General features: G+C 39.0%; 1 protein-coding gene across 1 annotated transcript in view; it reads left to right on the plus strand.

The window, feature by feature from the left end:
• Positions 1-23,889, plus strand: part of FYB2 (FYN binding protein 2) — a 63,774-nt gene that overhangs the window by 27,009 nt on the left and 12,876 nt on the right. Inside the window, 8 exon segments of the mRNA XM_027770914.1 lie at positions 1,000-1,102; positions 4,044-4,203; positions 12,642-12,756; positions 12,845-12,885; positions 16,022-16,085; positions 17,141-17,239; positions 20,809-20,837; positions 22,491-22,551. Coding sequence (XP_027626715.1) covers positions 1,000-1,102; positions 4,044-4,203; positions 12,642-12,756; positions 12,845-12,885; positions 16,022-16,085; positions 17,141-17,239; positions 20,809-20,837; positions 22,491-22,551 — 672 coding nt within the window.

Raw genomic sequence — 23,889 nt, forward strand, 5'->3', positions numbered from 1 at the left:
GCACTTTTTCATGGTGTTCTTCCTTCACAGCATTCTTCCTTCATGGCTACCACTTCTGATTTTTCTTTGGGGGCTCTTTCTCTGACTTACATATAAATCTGGTAGCAGAAGGGTTATAGAAACTAGCTCGTAATAATGCCAGAAACAGAAATTTTCACATGGATGTTGAGTTTCCTCAGCATTCAGTCCTTGGTCTTCATTATTTTCATTATACCCCCTACCTTGAGTCTCTCATGTATTTCTCCAGTGTGGCTGTTATCTATAGACTGGTCATTCATTTCTCTGAGGAATACTGTGAATACCAGTCTGTGCCAGGCAATGTGTGATTCCTGCCCTGGATTACACAGCCTCAGCAATGGGAATACACACTTGAATAAGAGAGTCTTCTTTATACTTTAATTTGTAGAGTCATAAGGCAATGTGGAGGAGCTGGAGATAGATCGTTAGATGGGTATATTATAATACAACATAGAAGACAGTGTATTAAGGGAGTGAAGAAAGTATGACTGTTTGGGGGAATCAGGGAAGGATTCTTAGAAGTAAAATTTAGACAAATTTAGCAAGGTGTGTGTTTGCCAACAATATAAGATGTGGAAGGCATGTCTGGAAAAGGAAATCACTCATGAAAATGAAGAATTGCTCAAATAGGAAGGTAAGTTTAGGGAATTAAGAGAGCCCAAACTAGAGTGAAAGTAGAGGGAAGGAGAAAAGGAAATGGGGAGGGAAGTAAGGAGCCAGATTACAAAGAGACTTGGGTTTCATCTATAAGCAATGGGGCAATAGAAGATTTTAAGCCAGAATTGACACTCTGGTACTGGAGCAGGCAGAATCTCAAGGAAGCTACCTACATGGTTGATCTTAATCTGGTCCCCTTATCTTTTAAAAAAACGTTTTTTTGTCTATTTCAACTCATCTATTCATTTTCTTTGGGACTGGGCAGTGTACTATCATATAAATATTGTAAGCTTACTTTTTCTCTGGTATTTCTTCACATTTCAGCCCTAAATGTGAAGATGATGGTAAAAAAATGAAGGAAGAAGAACCATTTGAATTGGACACTGGAAAAACAGAAAAAGATCCACATTCAAACCATCCTTTCAAGGTACCTATGTTGTAGAGTCCCTGGTTAGATAGTACAGTTCAGACATGTAATAGGGTCAGTCGACAGTGTGACATTTGAGAGCCTGAGACATGCAGCTCTCCAAAGAGACATAGTCAGAAGATGTAGTGGGTGTCAGGAGTTTATTGAGGAAAGGAAAGTAAGAAGAACATTGAGTTCTAGCCACTGAGTAGTCAGGAAGGAGGCCTTAAAAACAGGACTAGGACTAGGCCAAGTTAGCAAGGCACCCACGGTGCAGTATACAAAGGAGCGTCCACTCGCAGGTGCTGTCCCTGTGTTTGCACAACTCTGGAGGGAGGGCCTCCTTAAATTGTTGTGCCTTAATGCCCTGCTTAGAAGAGTGACTTCACCTCTGAACTTGGTCATCTCATCTGTAAAATGAGAATAAATAATTCCTATTCAACTACCATCCTCACTTCCATTCCAGTTCTGCTTTGTTTGTGGTGATAAAATGAATTAATGTGCATGAAAGTACTTTGTAAGTCATAAGGTATCATAAAAATGAAATATATCATTGCCGTTCTTAATATTAAATGTGAATGTGTATATATATCTATATCCAATTGACACTATCCCCTTGAAATTGATGAGTATGGTGGAAAGCTCGAATAGTAGAAACCACCAGAACTAGTACCAGCACGCAAAACATTCTAGATACCAGACCAGCAGATGGCATAGAGATTACATCGCTGGACTCCCATCTGGCCGACCAGGGTTTGAGTCCTGAACCTGGTGCCTGACAATAATGCCAGGTGTGAGTACGTGCATGCCCAAGATCCCAGGAGGAGAATGGAGGAGAAGGGATTATAGTATAGCCATTCTTCCAGGGAGTGATTTCTCACTTTCCCTCTCACTGTCTCTATCACTGTCTCTCTCTCGCTGGTGAGTATACATGCCCTATGGTAAAAACCTCTTAAACAAAAAAAAATTCTTGACACCTTCCGGAGATGAGTCTGCCACTTAATATCAATTTGTCCAGTGCCATCTATGGGGCTGGGGTAAATCAAACAGTACATTGGCAGTGAGGGCCTTCACTGGTGTGGAGGCCCAGAAGCCAGGATAGACCAGGATGGCTACTTCTTGAGCTTCACAAAGCAGCACAATTCAAAGGAAGGGTCCAGACAGGGGGAGCAGCACTAGGTATCAAGACCAGAGGGCAGGGCAAGGTCATAAATGACTCTCAACACTAGTGGTCAGGAAGGGGTTAATCAGAATCTGAGAAAGGCAGCAGAACTATATGAGTAAGGAGACTGATCATATAAAAGTATCACCTTGTCTCTTTCGGTGCTGGCTACATGACCTGAGTCGCGTGTGGGATCTGGCTACCGCAAGAGTCACTTCCTTTTTAATGGAGTGGGTTTAGGTTTTGAAAAATGTTAAAAGGTACTTGGAATACATGAATGAGGTGAGTGACCTAGCTGAGCACAGCTCTTTAAGGTCAACTATAAATTCTAAATTAAGAGATATATAATCCTTGTGATGTTAAAATGGGCTCTAGGGAACATCCCCAAGGTTAGCCCTAAGAGAATCACTGTACTGCTGTAATAGGGGACTACACTGAAGGATGATGGTCACCATAGTTCTGTAAAACATTAACCTGTTTCTTGTAATTTTTTCACACTTAAAAATTCCTTCTTGGCTTTGCTCCTCTTGTTCTGACAGTCTGTCCAAGATCCCACCAATAACTCAGGGTAGTCCATTCCTTAAATCTATTAATTCCATTACTTCCAAGTGCTTTCAAATGTATAATTATCATGTACATTCATGTCTACTCTGTTTTAGTGGGAAGGATAATAATCTATCTCCCATTTTCATTGACAACTAGAGAACACTGAAATCACCAGAATATTCTATCAGGATCAGGAAAGTCATGATACTTTTTGCATAGGAAAACAGAAAAAATACGTCATGACTTTTCTGATGATTTAATAATTCTTCTTTGTTTCCAGTGTGTTCCTAAGATCTTTCTGAGATGTAAATCAGGTTAGATGTATCTCTTGCCTGGCTCTCTGTGATTAAGGAATAAAGTTAGGACTCTTGGCCTTGCATATAAGACCTTCATCTCAGACACAGCTCCATTTTATTTTGTCAGCCTCATTTCTAGTCTTTCTTCTCTATCTCTTCCCCTTTTTCCTTCAATTCTTCCATCAGTAGCCTCTATGCTGTCCTAGTAAGAACACAAACATTTCCAAATACCACAGGCCTTCACTTATGCTTGTCGTCCTTTATCACCTCTATCAACATCCTACTTACATGTTAAAAAATACAGTGTAATAAAACCTATTTTTAAAGTTTTCCTTAACTTTGTCTCCCAGCCCAGAGAATCAACTTCTTCATCTTGTTTCCATGGCAACGAGCAATGCTGCTGTAGATAACGTTTATCACATTATACCCTAATTGATTGTTTGTATGACCAGTGTGTAAGATACTCAGCCCATTGGAACTGCCCACTATGAGAGCTTGGAAAGATGCAATGGTAGGCAAAAGGAAGAAAACAGGAAAAAAATCTAAGGCCTTCTTTCAAAGAGAGCTCTGGGCTTGAGCCATGCCACAGTAGATTACTCATTATGGGACCAGAGACCAGTGATTTAACGTCTCTAAACTCTTCATCAAGAATATTGATGATATTTTCCTCGTGGACTGTCATGACAACTGAGTGAGACTGAATGTATAAAGAGCCTGCTTTGCAGTTGGTGTCCTATTATACCCTGACTGCCTCTGTGTAGACATTCATTGGCCATTTGGAGGTAAATTAAGGACATGGTATGCACATTCATGGATCTTAGAGTTTGGTGGACAGTATTAAATAAATCACAAGGAATTATTATCCACGAGGAATGAATGAATGTAAAACAACAAGAGGAAGCAAAGAACTTCTCAAATAAACCAGTCTTTCAGTACTCTTCTTGTTGCATATGTTTAGGTAGTGGCCTATCAAGGGACACCCCAGAAAATCCAGATGGCCACAGTCCACAGAGAGAGAAAGAACATGCTGGCTGAGAATCAGGATGCTCTGACTGATATCAACCAGATGAAGGCCTGCCCCAAGGGCACAAAGCTGACTGAGCACTCCCAAGGCCCTGGTAAGTTGCATTTCTTCCTGATTCTCTTCACCATTATCAAGCTGTTTTTTAAAACTAAACAGGCCAAAGTTTTAATTTATTTTACAGATAGGTATCAAACACCTTTGACATGTCAAATAACTTGACCCATTGAGGCAGCTGTGAGGTAGTAGAAAGAGCTCTGGATTTAGAAGCAGAGGACTCAAGTTCAAATCTAGGCTCTAATAGTTACTGCCTATTTGATAAGTAACTTCACATTCCTACAACTCAGTTTCTTCACTCAGAAAAAGGGATAATAGAGTCCTTGGAGGGCTTTTCTGAGAATCAAACTCAGCATAATGCTGATAAGTTAGCAAATGTTTAGTCTTTTCTTTTTATACCTACTATCCTGTTGTCTTCGTAGGCCTACATCATTGACCCACCGATAATGCTGTATGGTATCATGTGTTGACATTTTGGAGTTGCATTTTATCTTTGTTAGTCAGTGCTCTTGATTGCAAGCAACAGTAATCAACGCACATGATGTTAAACAAAAAAGAAGGAAGAAAAGAAGGAAAAAAGGAAGAAAGAAATGGCAGTTCTCTCAGCAGAAATTATAAGTTTGACTGAATCCAGGAAAACAAACAGTATCACAAGAAAGTGAAAAAAGCAAAACTTTACTCCTGATTTTGTTCCCCTTAAAGTTGGCTCCATTTTTTGGAAAATATTATCCCATTAGAGGCAAGATGGCATCCACCAGTGACAGGTTTTAACCTACCCTCTTAAGAGCCCCAGAGGAAAGTTAGAAACATGTATCACACCAACAGTTTTAACAAAAGACCCAGATCTGAGTCTCGTTAGTTCTGACTGGGACACATGCCATCCTGAATCAATCATTATGGATAAGGGATACGATGAACTGATTGGTTCAGCCCATGTAATAACCATCACCTCTGCCTCTCAGATGTGGGGGTAGGATGAGTTCTATCAAAACCACGTATCATTAGATGAAAGGATTCCCAAGGAGAGTAAGATGGCTGTTCAGACTAGAAGTGAGAGATGTACATTGGATAGAAAAGAAGGTATCTGCTCTAGCTCAGTAAGCCATGACAAGCCACTGACGTTCTGTAACGTGTAATAATCACAGTTATGAGAAGAATAAATTGTCACTGATCATATAATGGACTCAAGGCCCCTCAAAACCTGTCTCCAGCCTACTTAGCCTCATGCGTGCCTCACACCTCCTGCCTTGCATACTCTGTCCTCTATTCTCAAGTAACTTCACAATTTTGCCTGGTCACTTTCCTCCATCTGGAATGCCTTTATCCTCACTCTCTACCTTCCCATGTCCTATTCATCCTTCGAGATAAATCTCCCAAATCACTTCTTCTGAGGCCTCTCTTACCTTTAGTCCATCTTCCTCTATCCCATTCTCCAGGTACCGTAATTCCTCATGTCTCTCTGCATCCATGACACTTAAACATTAACACAATAACCACGTTTTCATAGTAGGATTTGAAGTTGAACGTTTTCAGTACCCAGGACCGTTCTATACTAACCCTGGAACCTTGAGAAACTTACCGATTTTCATGTGCAAATGAAGAAAGTACTATTTTTCCCTAGAGTTATATGTCATTGTTTATAAAGCATCTAGCTCATATTTTAAATAACTGTTAGATATCCTCATGTATTTTCTTTTTTAAAAAACCGAAGCAAGCCTTATATTTAATTCATGGTTTATATGTTGTATATTGTGGTGTACTGTGAGCACCTTGAGTTCAGAACCTCCTTGCTATTTTTCTGCTGCTTTAAAACCTAGCACAGGGTCTGCAATAATGGAGATGACCAATAAAGTTTTGTTGAATGAAGGAATGAAAGAATAAATCAAGCTTCAGTTCTGAGAAGATGGCAGACAATTGGAATATTCTCTGACTGAAACCAGTAAAGAGAATAATTCATGGCTTAAAACATTAATACAAGTATCATTATAGTACTTATATGAAAAGAAACTACTCTCAGACATGCAGTAACTGGGAACCCTGGAAGGTGTGTACCAAAGTTGACCATTTCCCTGTGGGTCTTTACTGAGCTCTGACTCCCTTGAGCTTCTCTATTTGACTGCATGGTGTGTGCAGGGTAAGAGCTCTATCTCAGGGCTTGCCCAAAGAGAGTTTATAATAGGAGACAGCTGTATAAAATTGGGATTCCAAAGAGTCGGATCTATACCCTAACAATGAACATAAGTCTCACTAAGCAGAAGAAAATCTGCCTATTTGGACTCTCATACTAGGTGAAGGAAAAAAAATAATTCAAAATTCAAAAAATAACTGCCTGCCCTTACATGGTCATCATTGTTCTAGGTGCTACAAAAGCATAGCAATAAACAACAAAATTCCTCTCCCTGTGGAGGGTGCTTTCCAATCAGAGGAGATAGAGAATGAATATATAAGCAGTAAAATATCTTCTATGTGGAGTAACAGTAAATATTATGAAAAAATAATAAAAGAGAATTAGGGGCACAGGTAGAGGTGGTGGAATTTGCACTCATAGAAGAACTTAAAGACCTAAAGTAGGTGAAGGAGAGAACCATATGTGTATCTGGGATAGGAATATTCTAGGGAGAATGAAAAAGTGCCCAGTGACCTGCAGCAGGAGTCTGCCAGATGTGGTCATAGAACAGCAAGGAGGGGAACAGCAGTTGGCGTAAAGGCTATGTCACTGCACTCCCACGTAATTGACTGCAGTTCGAGTCCAGGACCCAGTGGCTTAAACTCACGCTGGGCACGTGTGAGCACATGCCTATAATCCCAAGAGGAGAACGGAGGAGAAGGGATTACGGCATGGCCACCCCCAGAGGGTGATTTCTCGCTTTCTATCTCTCTGTCTCTCTCTGTCTTTTTGGTGAGCACAAGCACCCTATAGCAAAAACCTCTCAAAAACAAACAAACAAATAAAAACAAAAAACAAAACAGCAAGGAGGCTAGTGTAACTAGGACAGAGGGGTTGAAATGTGGCAGGAAATGAGATCAGAGAGGTTACTAGGGGTTTTCTTAGACCATCGTGAGAACTTTGCCATTTGATTTTTCAAACCATTGAAAACTTTAGAGCACAAGAAAGGCATGATCTGACTTGCAATTTTAAAGAATTATCTGGCTGCCATCTTATAAACAGGAAGTAGGATAAAGCAGGGAGACCTGTTAGGATATGTGAAAAACTTAGATGAGACGATGTTACCGCCATGGTAGATGTGTTTGGATTCAGGATCTACTGGAAAGCAAAGCTGACAGATGGCTGCAGATTGGAGGTGAGATATGAAAAACAGGTTAAAGATGTCTCTAAGGTTTTGAGCCTGAGTTTTGTTTTGTTTTGTTTCCTGCCTTTACTAGGGATGAGGTTTAGGAAAAGCAAATTTACAGACATTGCGAGTTTGGTTTGGAGCATGATATGTTTAGACGAACAAATGAAAATTGTCTGGTAGTTGATGGAGTAGCTAGAATTCATGAGGGATATGTAAGTTCGAGATATAAACTGAGAGTTGTCTGAATTTTTGAAATGAAACCATAAACTTTTACACTTGCCACAGCCAAGAGGCAGGATTAAGACAAAAATGGAATGTCCCAAATTAAGAAAGAAGCAACTACGCATTCAGTATCTTTGTGCCGTCCTGGAGAAATTTACTGAAAACTTTGAGAAAAAGCCAGACCTTATGGCTCTGGGAGTTCACGTTCATTGTAATGGCTTGAGACCTGCCTATATGCTGACCACTCAAACAGTTGTTGCTTGATTCATTTCATTATTAAGTACAAGTAGGTTGGATTATTTCTCAAATATATTATTTTCGATGAATAAATCGTATCTGAAAATGGTGATGAATCATTTATACCCTAAATATTAACCTATGCCAACCGATAAAAAGGTGGCAGGATTATGGTTACAAGTTCACAGCTCTGCGAAGAAAACCAGCGCCTACATTTATCAGGCTGCTATTTGGGTAAACAATCCCTAGACACTTTCTGACCTGACACACTATCTTCTGGTAATTCTATCATTAATTAATAATAAATGCTTGCATGTGTTCAGTCAACTTGTCTAAGAAATTTTGCTTTAAGAAAAACATTCTGCATTCTGTAAAACTAGATAAGGTCAACTAGATATAGACATGCCCCACAGTTCTACCTGAGAGGACTTCAACATTTGAGGTTGAAGATTAAAGGAAAATTCAGGAGTAGTTATTTGTTTACAAGGGATCCAGCACCCTTCAAAAGTAAGTATAAGCATAGCTCAAAAAGTTTAAAGGATGAATTTATTTTGCTTCACAAGTTTTTGAAAGCCAGGCATAGTTGGTTTTCTTTTTTAATTTTTTTAAAATTTACAGTTAATCACTGTATATCTTTATAGTGTACAATATGGTTTTTCCCAACATGAACATAATGAGTATTAGTCAAGTCAAAAATATTATCATCAGGGACCGGCAGTTAGGGTAATGGCTATGTTGCTGGACTCCCATGTAGCCAACCGTGGTTTGAGTCCCAGACCCAGTGGCTTAAACTTACGCTGGGCACGTGTGCGTGTGTGCCCAAGATCCCAAGAGGAGAATGGAGGAGAAGGGATTGCAGTGTGGCCATCCCCCCTGGGGGGTGATTTCTCGCTTTCTGTCCCTCTCTCTTTCTGGCGAGCGCACGTGCCCTATAGCAAAAACCTCTCAAAAACAAAATATCATCAACAAATAACTTTTCATTTTTGTGTCTATTCAGTGTTTTCTTTTTTTCTGGTCTCTCCCTCTCACCCTTTATTTCCTACCCACTATTATCCACCCCCTCCTATACTGTCTGAAGTATCTACAGTGGGCCTCCCTTCCAGTCTCTCAGTTTCAGCTACAGAGTGCAGACATCTGATATATATTAAACAGGGACATACAATACCTGTCATTTATAGTTTTTATAGCTGAGCAGTATTCCATAGAGCATGTGTCACATTTTTTTCAATCCACTCATCCATTCTTGAACATTTAAGTTGATTCCATGTCCTAGCAATTGTGAATAATACTCCAATAAATATGGATCTGTACATGTTTTTCCAACTGAGTGTTTTCCTATCGTTTGGGTAGATACCTGAGAATAGAATTACTGGGTTATATGGTGGTTCTATTTGTAGGTTTCCAATGGACCTTCATATTGTTCTTCACCAGGGTGGTATTCTATATTCCTACCAACAGTGTAAGAAGGTTCCCCTTCCACTGCAGCCTACTGGGCCCTCTCTTCTTGATTAATCTAGCTAATGGTTTGTCAATTTTGTTTATTGTGTCAAAGAACCAGCGTTTTTGGTTTCATTTATTTTCTGTATAGCTCTTTTATTCTCTATTTTAGTTATTTCTGCTTGAATTTTTATTATTTCCTTTCTCCTGGTGTTATTTTGTTTTGTTTTGTTTTTGTTGTCATTTTTCCACTTCTATGAGATTGTCCTCAGGTTGTCTATTTACCACCTTCCTGCTTTTTTCTTGTAGGCACTAATTGCTGTGAACTTCTCCCTTATGAAAACTTGTGTGCTCATTATTATTGGTTTCAATGATTTTTTTTTCAGTCTTAATTTCTTTGGCAGTTGCGAGGTCACTCAGAAGTGTGTTGTTAAATTTCTGCATATTAGAGTATTTTTGAAGGCTCTTTTTTTGCAGTTAATGTCAAGTTTAACTCCATTTAATTTCAAGGAGAAGATGCTGGTTATAGTTCCTATTGCTTTGAATTTGTAAAGGCCTATTTCATGGCCTATCATGTAGTTGATCTTTGAAAATGTTCCATGTGCAGGAGAGAAAAGTGTGTACTTTGTAGTTATTGGTTGAAAAGTTCTATAGATGTCTGTCAAGTCCATTTAATTTATGGTGTCATGTGATCCTATATCTGTTTGCTTATTTTTGGTCTAGATGATCTGCCCAGAGGAGACCGTGAGGTATTGAAATTGCCAATGATTACTGCATTGCAGTCTATCTCTCCCTTTAGATTTAGCAGTCTGTATTTCATATTTTTGGGTGCTCCAGAGTTGGGTGCATAAGTATTTATATAAGTGTTAAATCTTCTTGGTGAATTCATCTTTTTAGTACTATAGTGTCCTTTGTCTCTTCTTACAGTTTTTGTCTATTTTATCTGATATCCAGACTGCTTTTGATTTTAATTTGTATGGTATATATTTTTCTAGTCTTTCACTTTCAGTCTATGCATGTCTTTATCCATGAGGTGCAGTGTTTCTTATAAATACTATATAAGGGGCTCCTTTATTTTTTTCCTAAATGTATTCAGTCAGTCTGTGCCTTTTAATTGGAGAATTTAATCCATTAACATTCAGTGTTACTATAGATATTTGTGGGCTTATCCCTGTCATTTTGTAAGCTATTTTGTTTGTTATTTTGTGTTCTTTCATTTCCATTTGTCTCCATTTAGTTTTTCTAATATAGAACTCCTGTAAATATTTCTTAAAGAGACATTCTAATGTTGGTAAATTCTTTTAGGTTTTGTTTATCTGAGAAAGTAATTTATTTTTTCTTCCCATTTGAAGGATAACCTCATGGGTATAGTATTCTTGGTTGAAAATGTCTTTTAGCGTTTTGAATGCCCATTCCTTGTTTGCATTGTTTCAGTCAAGAGTTAGTTTAATAGGATAACATCTTTAAGTAACTTGACACTTCTCTCTTACCATTTATTGAACCTTGTCTCTTGATCTTTGATTTTTAGCAATCTGGCTATAATGTGCTGAAGGAAAAGGATCTTCTTATGTTAATTCTATTTGGTGTCCTTTGTATTTTTCTGGGTCTGGATGTGTGAATGAAATATTTCATTCTGAGAATTAATTCAGGGAGTATATTCTACACAAGGAATAGATTTTTCTGTACCCTTATCAGATTCTTCACTTTCTAAATACCACTTGTTCAGATATTCAGGCATTTAATGATATCTAGTATTTCCATGTTGTCCTCATTTTTTTTTGGTTATTTTTTCTTTCTATTAGTGTGTGTGTGTGTGTGTGTGTGTGTGTGTGTGTGTGTGTTTATCTTCTTGATCAGAGATCCTATCTTCCACATGGTCCCATCTATTAATACCATAGAGGGAGGTTTTCTTTTATTATATTGCAGTCTTCATCTCTAGAAGTTCTGTTTGACTCTTTTTAATAATATCTATCTCTTGGGACCAGCAGTTAGCATAATGGCTATGTCGCTGGACTCCCACATAGTCAACCGTGGTTCGCGTCCCAGACCCGGTGGCTTAAAACTCATGCCGGGCGCATGTGTGTGCGTGCCCAAGATCCCGAGAGGAGAATGGAGGAGAAGGGATTGTGGTGTGGCCATCCCCCCGGAGGGTGATTTCTCACTTTCTGTCTCCCTGTCTCTCTCTCTCTCTGTCTGGCAAGCACACACACACCCTATAGCAAAAACCTCCAAAAATAATAATAATAATAATAATAATAATAATAATATCTACCTCTTTATGGAGTTCCCCCTTCAAATCATGGAATGATTTTCTAATCTCCTGGACTTCGTTGTCTGTTTTCTCTTGCCTCTCATTAACTTTAGTTATGATAAATACTCTGACTTCTTTTTCTAACATCTTGGTAATTTTCTCTGTTTTCCATAATTGGAGATGAGTTTTTGTGTTCTCTTATGGGGGGAAGTATTTCCAGGTGTTGTCACAGTTGAGGCTCTTCTGTGATTTTTAGTAAATTGGTGATGTAGTCACTTCGTGTTCATTCTTCAGAGTAGGTTTATGTAGCTGTGTACTCACATGCTTACCTTTGTTGTGAATTAGTTCTGTGCCTATTTCTCTCTTCTACTGTGGTTTTCCATGTGGTATCCATGGTAAGAGTCTTGTGTTTAGATTTATGAAGAGGAGTTTCTCTCTTTTTACTGGTGGGTTCATTGGGAGGACAGGGTTCCTCCAGAACCTCACAGTGTTCAGATGTTTGGCTCCTATATACATAGATCTCTCCAGTCCCTGTGTGGGAGGGGCCTGAGCAGCAAAGTGAGAATGTAAGGTGGTTAAAAAAAAAAAATGTGCCCATGCTATGCATGGTGCACAAACCAGTCAGCCCTGGCTCCTGGACCCTACCCTGGACAAGGGCCTTCAGGTGGATAGTGGTTGCTAAAGGGTCTGCTATCTGCTATCCCTCCTCTACTATGTGGCCAGGCATAGTTCTTGTTTTTAAATTATATTCACTTTCTATGAACTTTTTGAATTAATAGAATTCTGTATTTAATCATTGCATCACATAAGAGTCAATGCCTGTATGATTCTCCTCAACCTTAGAGAATCATAACTGAGGCTCTCCAGGATGAGGTGGATAGTTCAGGGATAATACATACCAAGATTATATTCCAGCTTCAGCTTGTTTAATCTGCCTTTTCTGTTTTGGCCTCCCTTGCCAGTGATGTACGTGAATGCATTTATGTCGGCCCCTGATGAGACATTCTTCAGGGAGATTCTCTATTTTCCTTACAGGTACATATGTGGAGGCCTTGGAAATGTCTCAAGAAACCCCAGACACAGGGGCCTTGAAGCCAAGTTCTATCTCAGAGGAGACCTATGATGATGTTGAGTATCCCATGAGAGAGACGTAAGTCCATTCCAGCCTTTCAGCAAGATGAATGTGTTGAGACTTTAGGATCCAACAGGTTAATGGTCTTTGTATCTTTTCCTCACAGACCGAAGTTGGAGTTCTCTGACTCATTTGCTTCAGACAGTGGTAAGTATAAGCAGACGTTTCTCAAACTGCCAGTAGGGTTTATAAAGTCTTTCCATGGCTAAATAAAGGTCTCTTTTATGTATACATGACTTTAATAATACCCACTAGGTGGGGTGATAAGAAAATGAGAGAAGTGGTCCCATACTATGTGCAAATAAGTGCATTTATAATAGAGAACATGGAAATGCTGGTAAAGGGGTTCTTGTAGTAAAAAGTGACTTCACAATGCAAACATGATTAGAGAAATGTTTTTCTTTTTCTTTCCTAATATTTTAGATTGTTTTGCCTTAGGGCATGTATGCTCACCAATGAGAGAGAGAGAAAATGAGAAATCCTCCCCTTGGGGAGATGGGCATGCCACAACCGCTTCTCCTCCATTCTCATCTTGGGATCTGTGGCATGCACACACACATACACACAAACACACACACACACACACACACACACACACCCCTGGTGTGTTTTTCAGGCCCCCTGGTCCAGGACTCCAACCTCAGAGTCAGCTACGTGGGAATCCAGTGCCTTAGCCACCACACCACCTTCTGGCCCCAGGAATTTTATTTTTTAAATGTTCTCATGGCTTCTGATACTTCTAAAACCAACCTTAACCTTCTCCTTGCTTCTACAGCCTCATCTCACACTATACCCCATCATAGTGAGACCCAGTCATGCTGACCTTTAAGCTTCTATGATTTTGCCAAGCTCATAGCACAGGGGGTTTCCATATGCTACTGTCTCTTCTTGGAAGGCTCTTTCCCCTCCTGGGCCCCTTTGCCTAAGTGATTCTTTGGGTGTGTGAGGGGAAATTTTTGTTATAGGGCATGTGTGTTTGCTGAAGAGATGGAGAAAGATAAATTGAGAAATCACCCCTCAGGGGAAATGACCACACCACAATCCCTTTTCTTCCATTCTCTTGTATTTTAGGTATGCACACACATGCACCCACTATTGAGTCTCAGGCTGCCATGTCTGGGACTTGAACCACAGTTGGTCATGTGGGAGTCCAGTGCTTAAACCACTATGCCCCTCTGACTCTGCCTAAGTGACTCTTAATCTTAATTCTGATCTCAGCTCAATCATTATGCCCCCAGAGACTATTCTCCTTGGTATACAATCTCATAGAACTATGGACCTTATACAGTTGTACTTTTATATTTATGTGATTCTTTGACTAATAATTGTCTCTTCTCCCAGAATACTACCTCCTTTATGCTTACTGTTTCCCCCAGCTCCTACAATACACATGCTAGAGATTCAAGGAATATCTGTTGAATGAATGAGTAAAAATCAGTGGAGGACCAGCCCCATGGCCTAGTGGTTAAGGAAACCAGATCCCACATGGCTGACATGTGATTTGAATTCCAGCCCTGGAGGCTTGAAAAACATGCTGGGCACATGTGTATTTGTACCCCAAATCTTCTCACAATGGAAAGGTGGAAGAGAAGAGATTGAGGTGTGACCAGATCCCATTGGGTGTGCTTTCTTCTCTCTCAGTCTCTGGTGAGCACATGTGACTTCTGGCATTAAAAAAAAAAAAAAAAAAAGTAATGGATGAGCTAGCAGATGGTGTAGCAGTAACATCGCTGGACTCCCATATGGCTAACCATGGTTTGAGTCCCAGATCCAGTGGCTTGAAAATCATGCTGGGTATGTGTGTGTGCTTGGCTAAGATCTTAGGAGGAGAATGAAGGAGGGAGAATTGCAGCATGGCCACCCCCTCACCAGGGGGTGATTTCTCACTTTCTCTCTCACAGTCTCTGTCTCTCTCTCTGGCAAGCACATACACCTTAAGGCAAAAAGCTCTTTAAGAAAAACAGTAACAGAAAAATGTTGGTCAAATGATACAAAATGTCAGTTAGATAGGAAGAGTAAGTTCAGGAGATCTATTGTAAAACATGGTGACTGTAGATTTAAGTATATGATGTAGTGAAAACTGCTAAGAAAGTAGATTTTAAAGGTTCTCACCACACACACAAAAAAAGTACTGCTTTAATATCAGAAACTAAAGTGGTAATGGATATGTTAATTTATTTAATTTTTCCACAGTGATACAATGATCAAAACACCATATTATGCCACTTATATATGCAATTGTGTCAATAAAAATAATAAAATTTTAGGAAGTACTATTAGAAAAATAATCAAATGTTACTCAGATTGGTTTTGTCCTTAGAATCCCAGAATATTCCATAGAGATAAAACCCAATATCAATCAATTATTAAGTCATTCAACAAGCGTCCAATCTAATATCCTCAACTTTGAAAAGAAACTAAGGCATAGGAAAGTTAAGTGACCCCAAACGCATTGCGTGTTATAGCCAAGTTTTGAACCTGAAAATCCTGACCCTTCATGCAATGTTCTTTCCATCAGACTCTGTTGTCAGAATTGAAGCAGCCAGTATCTGTGTGTATAAAGTTTGCGTTGGGCTAGGCTGAAGCCATATTATGAAGGGAAAGATTATTCAAAATGTTCCTTATTTTCCATTGTTTTCCTGCACCCTGTCTTATGCTTAGCAGATTCTGATTGTGATGTATGAAATACAGGCAGGAGAGAGGATGGCAGGAAAGAATCTGTTGATAAATCTGTTGTCAACTTTCTTAGCTCAGTCAGGTCAGACTTGGAATCAGGGGTGGGAACAGGTTTTAATTTTCATTTTTGCATACTTTCATAGAGGTTTATGCATTTTTACTCTATGCTCATAATAACACATGCATAAGTTTTATGAGAAACTACTAAATTAATGAAAGATGAAAGTATCGTTACTTAGTAGGGTGCCAGTGGTAGCCTGCTGGTTAAGATGGCTGGATCCCACATGGGTGATCAGGTCTGTGTCCTGGACCTGATGGCTAGAAAAACATCTGAGCACATGTGCGTGTGTGTGTCCAAAATCCTAAGAGAAGAATGGCGAAGGGACTGTGTGTGGTGTGGTTATCCCCTCTGGGGAGTAATTTCTCACTTTCTCTGTCTCTGTCTCTCTCTCTCTGTATTTCTCTTCTCTGTCTCCAGCATGCACATGCACCCTCTAACAAAACTTAAAAAAAGAAAAGGTACCTAATAGGTATCCAATAATTTTTGTTAAGTATGAATCTGAACTATTGCCACTATAATGAATAAAAAGCTCTTTTTTAATTTCAGAAGAAAATAGTGAAAAAATCTATGAAGATGTGTACAAAACAAAGAGCAACCACCCAAAGATAGAGTGAGTTTCTCTCTTTCGTAGCTTTGTAAGCTAATGGTATTTAGTTACTCTTAGTAAACCTATAGTTTAAGAAACAATCCCCTGATGTTTACCATCATCCTTGTGGGAAGAGTCACATAAATAGTGCTAATAAGCTATTGTATTACTACATCATGATTAATTGGCTACCTGTATTTACGTCAATCATGTCCTATAATTTTTAAATCATTTTGCTTTCTCTGTTTGGAAATGTCTATCTCCTAGAGGAGAGGACTTGGAAATCGTGTTAGGAAATCAGTGAGAAAGAAGAAATAAATTGCTTCAATTACATAGTTGCTTTCTCAGAAACAGATCAATGTTTATGACTTAACTATATCTTTGCAAGTTAGTAAGGCTGTCACTGGTATTTGGACTTAATTTAATAATTTGTAATTCAGTGTTACCAAGAATAAAATTTGTTTAAATGGGCATCATTTGCTGAGTTTAGTTATTAGGGACACATTGCAGAAAGGAAAACAGCAATGGTAGAAAGAAATTTGAAGGCTGGAGACGGAGGAGATGCTGAGCTAGGCATGCTAGGTAAGATGATACGGCTATATCACGCTTTGCCCCTGCTTCCCCCCAAATGGGAAGAACTTAAATCATCTACTGGGCAGTCAATGTATTACCATGGTTTATCATTCAGTAAATTAAACATCAGTGATGTGAATTTCAGGAGCCAGGGATTCCTACAATGTACTTCTAGTACAATTTGTAAACTATCCTTCCTTGAGTTATTTTCCCCCCTAAAGGAAGACTTTGCTTCAAAAATTCTGAGAAAGAGAAACTATTTGGAGTATTGAAAGTTGGCGCTGAAATAAATCACTCTCTTTAGAGTCGACTGGTGTGTGATGTGCTATTTCATGTCCGAATCTAAACAACGAAGAAAAATATAAAAGTTGAAAATGCATTTTCTTGCTCTTCCTTGAGTGGGATGTTTGGAGAGGAGACTGAAGACTGGTCCTTTTTCATACAACAGCCTTTCATTTCTACTACTCTCAAGCACAATGTTACTTATATCCTCTGATTCTTCTTAGTTTAGATGGGAAAAAAGCACTAAAGAGACTGCAACGATTCTTCAAAAAAGAAAAGGATAGGTTTAAAATGAAGAAAACCAAGTCAAAAGAAAATGTAAGGTAATAAGTCCTTTTTAATCTCTCTTTCCAGGAGAGAATGAACAGTGCTGGCGTGGTAGATGTAGTGGTTGATGTTCTCTATCCACTTCTCAGAAACAGTGAAGGGGTATCAGAAACTAAAACTGAAGACCTGGGCTTTCACCTGCCTCCTCCTGTCTAATTTTTGTGTGAACCACACTCACAGACACTAGTGGGAAAAAGACACAGTCCTTTTGAAAACAGTTATGAGAAAGAGTTGTACACAATGGTGGAGGGGAAGTCTTAAGCAAAATCCAGAATAAATACTTCTGTCATCATCCTTGGCATTTTATCTCTAAGCATTGTTATTGTATGTGCTTATACTTTCTTAGAACTATAAATTCTAGTGGTTTTGGCTACACCTTCGTATTTAATTTGTTTCCCTTGGGAGCAGTGATGTGTGGGGAAATGAACTATTTAATTGAATGGTTAGTGTGTCTCAAAGTCTTAGACCTAGAAAGAACCCTCCCAGATAACCTAGGTTAACGGCCAGTCTTTGGGGGAGTTCCTGAATACACCAATGAAAAGGAATGCGGGGGGTGTGGGGCTATATTTTAGACTTGACTTTAGGTTCTGCCATTTATTCAGGGTGTTACCGTGGGCAGATCACTTCCTTCTAGGGTCCTAGTTTCCTCTCTCATGCAATGGAAAGGGATGGGGTTAGTCCCTGGAGACATTTCTCTAACAAACAGATATAGATATGCAGATACATTCAAAGAGCTGTATTTTACAAGGGTAGGGAATGGTAAAATAATTTGACCGAGGGCATGACAAGTATTGGCATGGAATTATATTACTGTACCCTGAATTTCTTTTCAATTACAAAGCTTCAAAGTCTTGTGATTTGTAAGCCTAATAGTCTGTTGGATCTAGATCTACTAAGGGATCTGAAATAAATGAGGTTTGTAAATTGTCGTCCTGATTATGGAAAGGAGGAAGTTTCCCTTCTGTGGTCAGTGAGGACCTATGGCAAAGGCAGTCCCTGGCCTTAACAGGTAAGCTGCTCTTTGACTAAAAATTATTGGCATAATAGACTCTAAATATTGGTCCTGATGAGAATGCTAGTGTTTTTAAAAAACGCAAATCTGATTTTCTATTTCTTAAAATTACTCAGTGGCCACTCATTACAACTTTCAGGAATGGAGCTGGCAGGGGGCATGGTGGTTAAGGGCGTTGGACTCCCACATGGCTGATCAGGGTTTGAATCCCGGACCTGGTGACTTGCTTTCTCACTCCTCCCTGCCCCTCACTCTGTCCCTTTCTGGTCAAATTAAAATCAATCAATCAAGTTAAATAATTCTTTTAAAAAGAAAACAAGTTTTAGGACAAATATCAATCTATTTGCATGGCAAGTAAGGCAGCCTTACTTTCTACTCCTCTAGTTTGCAACTCAAATTCACTGTCACCACCATGGCATACACAGGCCTGCATATCCTAGACTCGCTTCAGTGCTTCACATCTCCTCACTTTGAGCAGGACATTCCCTGGTCTGGAAATGCAGCTGCTCTTCTCCAATTTTCTTTGATTATCAAAATTTTAGTTTCCCCTCCAAATTTGGTCAAATACTATCTCTTCTTGGATACCCCTGAACCTCTCTGCCCAAACTTGGATTACCAGTCTCTCTTTTGTGTTTCCAAAATATTCCACACACCCTGAGCTATTCTCCTTGCCCTGCTCCGTGGCACTTAGTTCATGTGCTTCCTTAAGTGATTCAACATGAATTTCCTTATTTTTCTGTGTACCCTCATTTTACTAATGTCCATGAGGTCAGAGATTTTTTTTTAAGAATTATTTATTTCTTTAATTCCATTTGTTATTTTTTAATTTGACCAGAGAGAGAGAGAGAGAGACAGAGAAAGGGAGAAAGCAACCTTGAATTTGAACTATGGATGGCCATGTGGGAATCCAGCACCTTAACCACCATGCCACCTGCCGGCCCTGATTGCAGAGATTTTGACTGTTCTGTCTACTGCAGTATCTCTAGTGAAGAAAACTGTGCCTGGGGAACCAGCAGTTAGCGTAATGGCTACGTCACTGGACTCCCACATAGTTGACCGCGGTTCGCGTCCCGGATCCGGTGGCTTAAAACTCACACCAGGCGCGTGTGCGTGAGTGCCCAAGATCCTGAGAGGAGAATGAAGGAGAAGGGATTGTGGCATGGCCATCCCCCCTGGGGGGTGATTTCCCGCTTTCTGTCTCTATGTCTCTGTCTGGCAAATGCACGCCCCCTATAGCAAAAATCTCTCAAAAAAAAAAAAAAAAAGAAAAGAAAGAAAACTGTGCCTGGGACATAGTAAACACCCAGTAAGGATCTGTTAAGTGAATAAGTGATACAGAGGGAGGAAACATCATCCTAGATGTTTTGGTGGCCTGCGTTTCCATGTTAAAACAATAGCTACCAGCACCCTGACCCAGTTAGCAGGGAGGAAAGGAACAGGTGTTAAGAAGGGCTTCCCTGAGCAAGTGTCTCTGTGCAGCAAAGCCAAGGACAAGTGCTAACTAGGTGCCAAACACTGGGAAGACACTCAGTACTTCCCTTGTTTTGGTTTTTGCTTGGATTTTTTTTTTTTTAGAGAGATTTTTGCTAAAGGGCTTTTGTGCTTACCAGAGAGACAGAGAGAGAGAGAGACAGAGACAGAAAGTGAGAAATCACCCACGTAGAATGAAGGGGGAGAGAGCCACACCGCAATCCCTTCTCCTCTCTTCTCCTCTCGGGATTTTGGGCATGCACATACATGTTCCTGGCATGAGTTTTAAGCTGCCAGGTCTGGGACTCGAACCACAGTGGACTATGTGGAAGTCCGACAACGTAACCATTATGCCATCTGCTGCCCTCCCCCCAATGTTTTTGTCTTTAATATTCACAGCAATCCAGGAGTTAGAAACCTGTTCCTCCACTTTACATAAAACATGTACATGACTTGCCCAGGATCACAGAGAAGGTGGAACTGAAGTCAGATCGTCTGACTCTGATGGCCGTGTGTTTTCTTCTCTGCCCCCATGCATATTCACAGTCTCTACAGTATCTAGTCTGGTCTTACAGCGGGGACCACTGAGCCCCATCCTGTCCAGGCACATTCACTTAGATACACTCATACAGTCCCAACAGTAACCCTGTAATATAGGTGCTGACTTAGAAATGAAGAAGCCGAGGCTCATACAATCGTTAAAATGCTTTCCCTAAAGTTCTCTTCCTTTGGACATTCCTTTATTATATTATTGTTACAATATGTTGTATTGATTTATTTTTGGTCTCCTTTATTAAGCTCTAAGGCATTTCAAGACTGATTATTTTGTATGCCCAGCCCAAGAGCCTGGCCTGGTATCTATAGGACTAAATTTAAATGCCTGAAATATGTGGCTATTTTTTTTCTTACCATGTTATACTTCCTCATCTGTGTGATCAGAACAAAGCTGCCAGAGGTTTGCTTCGCATCTTTAGCATATGTGTTAGGACAACTAGTCATTAATATGTTATTTAAGAGGTATCAGCAAATCTTTCTGAACATGGTGTTTTTTCTTAACTTTCTGTGTCGTTTGTCAATCAACAGTGCATTTTCCATCTCGCTGCCTGATTTACGTAAGTGACCTCTGTTTATTGCCAAATAAAAATATTCAGCATTGATATATTCAGGGGCAGGGAAAGAGAAATACCACTCGCATTCTCAGATTTAATGAAAACTCAATTCATTAAAATCAAAGAAGGGATTTTACACAGCAGTATTTCTTACTTTGAGAAAGATGAATACTATTTCTCAAGTACTTACTGTATACCATGCACTGAGGTAAATGTCTTCTTTAAATCCTTAGAGAAATAGATGTTATCATACTTTTTTAGGGGCCACCTAAGATCCATATCCATACTTGAATGATCTGGAATTTGTATCCAAGTCTCTCTGTGAAATTCATACATTTTTCATTACACCAGATAGCCTCTTAAAGGTTTGAGAGCCAGATCACCCTACGGCATAGTAAGCTGAATGTGATCATGCAGCCTGCCAACTAATTGAATCTAGGACGGGTCATTGGGATGTTACTGGCTTTGCCTTTAAGACAATAGCACAAACATTAGCGCAGTGCGACAACGGTGGTATGCTCTCTCTATGTGGTATGCTCTCTCTATGTGGTAAATAAATTGAATTTGTCAGTGAAAAGGGGCCATTTGCTTTTTTGTGCATTGTTTTTTCTTTACGGGCTCAAGCCAAGGGGCGAATTTGATTTCATTCTGACTTAAAATTCAAATGTGCATATTTATTTCACAAACACAAATTCGCTGAACTCTAAATAACAAAGATGATATCTACCTGGAAAAATCACAGGTTTCCTAACATAGCCTTGGTTTGTGTTAAAAAGAAAAAGGCATATGAGTAGGAATATGAAGAGTCTTCAGAAAGTTCAGAAAATTTTATGAAAAAAACTATACACAGATTTGAGAAGTTTTATCTGCATTAAAATAAGTCGTACTTTAATTCTATTTTTTATGAACTCTTTGAAGTCCCTATGGACACTGAACCCCCATCTAAATTTAAAGGCATTGAAAGACTAACTAAAGCAACAAATAATTATAAATAATTGAATATAAGTCATGACTCATTATGCAAGAAGGTGTCAAACTCGTTCAAATGATGAATCATCTAAAAATCATGTAATTCTATGGATAGCACTAAGGAATGTGAAATCCTAAACTGAATATGTCTAATTATAGTTATGTACTAAGTCAGATTCAATATTATCAAGATTATTATAAAAGAACAGTTGCTAAAGGTTTGAAATAAAAACCATGAAAGGGGAAAAAAATCAACATCAATCTATTAAAATGATTTTTCTCTTTGGGAATTCCAAAAAACCTCTCTTAGTCTTGCGATATCTTTGTTCAACTACAGAAAGATGGTGGCCAGTCTAAAAATCATTCTTTTAGCATCTCAGTTTCCTAGAACTTTTCATGAAATCTAATTGTATGAACACATACTCATATCAGAGACACTAGGATATCTCATTATTTAATTCTTCAGTTTAACTTCTTCCCAAATGAAGAATCATTTTGTCCCTTGATCTTTCTGGACTATCTGTAGTCTATAATCAGATTTTGATTAAAAACAAACAAATAAAATCAAAAAACACAAACAAAAAAAATAGCCTTGGGATGCCCTGGCTAGTTAGGTTAATTGTGTATAAATATGGAAAACTAAACCATACCTAATAATGGACTGTTTTCATCCTCTTTTGACCTTAGAACTTAGGTCTCAGGAAGTTACCATCTATGACGATGTCGACATGAGTGAAAAAGAATCAAAGTAAGTCAAATGACCATGTTGGTCATCCCTGTTGATATTTGACTCATTTCCTGATGTTTTGTTAAGTTAGAGAGCTATATTTCAGATCCTTGGAGACTAGGTGAAAAGTCAATTTCAGGTATTCCCCCCAATAAGACTATGTTATCTAGCAATAACATAAGTGATCCAACGACAGTAGATTCAAAAGGCATTTGAGCTGTGTTTTTTATTATTATTTTTAACAATTTTTTGAGAGCTTTTTGCTATAGGGCACGTACGCTCTCCAGAAAAACATAAAGAAAGAAAGAGAGACAGAAAGTGAGAAATCACCCCCCCAGGAGAAATGGCCACACCACAATCCCTTCTCCTCTTGGGATCTTCGGCACGCACAAACCCATACCCGATGTGAGTTTAAGCCACCTGGTCCAGGACCCAACCGCAGTGGACTACATGGAAGTCCAGTGACATAGCCATTACAGCAACTGCTGGTCCCTGTTTTTAGCAAATTTTATTGTGTATACTTATGTATACAACATGTTCTTATTTATGTATGTATGGTAAAATGGATTATAGTGGAACAAATTAACATATCCATCACCTCACACAGTTACTCACATTTCCCCTTGTGGCAACAGGAGCTATAATCTACTTATTTAGCAAAAGTTCTGGATACAATATGGTATCATTAACTATATCATTAACTATAGTCCTCATGTTGTACACTAATTTTTTGGTTTTTGTTTTTTGTTTTCTATTTTGTTTTTTTTTTTTTTTGTCAGAGGACGTGTGCACTCACCAGAGAGGGAGAAAGCACTCCTCAGTGGAGCATGGTCACACCATAATCCCTTGTCCATTTATCCATCCTGCTGGGATTTGAGGCATGCACACACAAGTGCCTGATGTATTTTTCAAGGCACTGGTGTCTAGAATTGAATCGGCCATGTGGAATCTGGCTCGATTAACCACTAGGCTGTGGGGTCAGCTCTGTATATTAAGTCTTCTGATTTATTCATCATCTATATTTGTGACTGTGCAGCTTTTGAGCTATTGTACATTTCCCTATTTCCTCCCCACCCCGCCCCCACATCAGACCCTGGTAACCACTGTTTTATTCTCTGTCTCTATATATTTGACCTTTCATTTTTAATTTTTTTTTAGATTCCATGTATAAGTGAGATCATACAATACTTTTCTTTTTGTGTCTAACTTATTTTACTTAACATAGTATCCTCCAGAGCCATCCATTATTCTTTCCTTATATGCTCTTTAGTGACTTCATACAAACACACGCAATTTCTTTATCCATTCTCTCACTCGTTCAGTGTTCATTCAATACGTAGGTTGGTTTCATGTCGTGGG

Source organism: Tupaia chinensis, unplaced genomic scaffold, assembly GCF_000334495.1.
Source record: "Tupaia chinensis unplaced genomic scaffold, TupChi_1.0 Scaffold000165_2, whole genome shotgun sequence".
In the NCBI taxonomy this organism is placed as follows: Eukaryota; Metazoa; Chordata; class Mammalia; order Scandentia; family Tupaiidae; genus Tupaia; species Tupaia belangeri.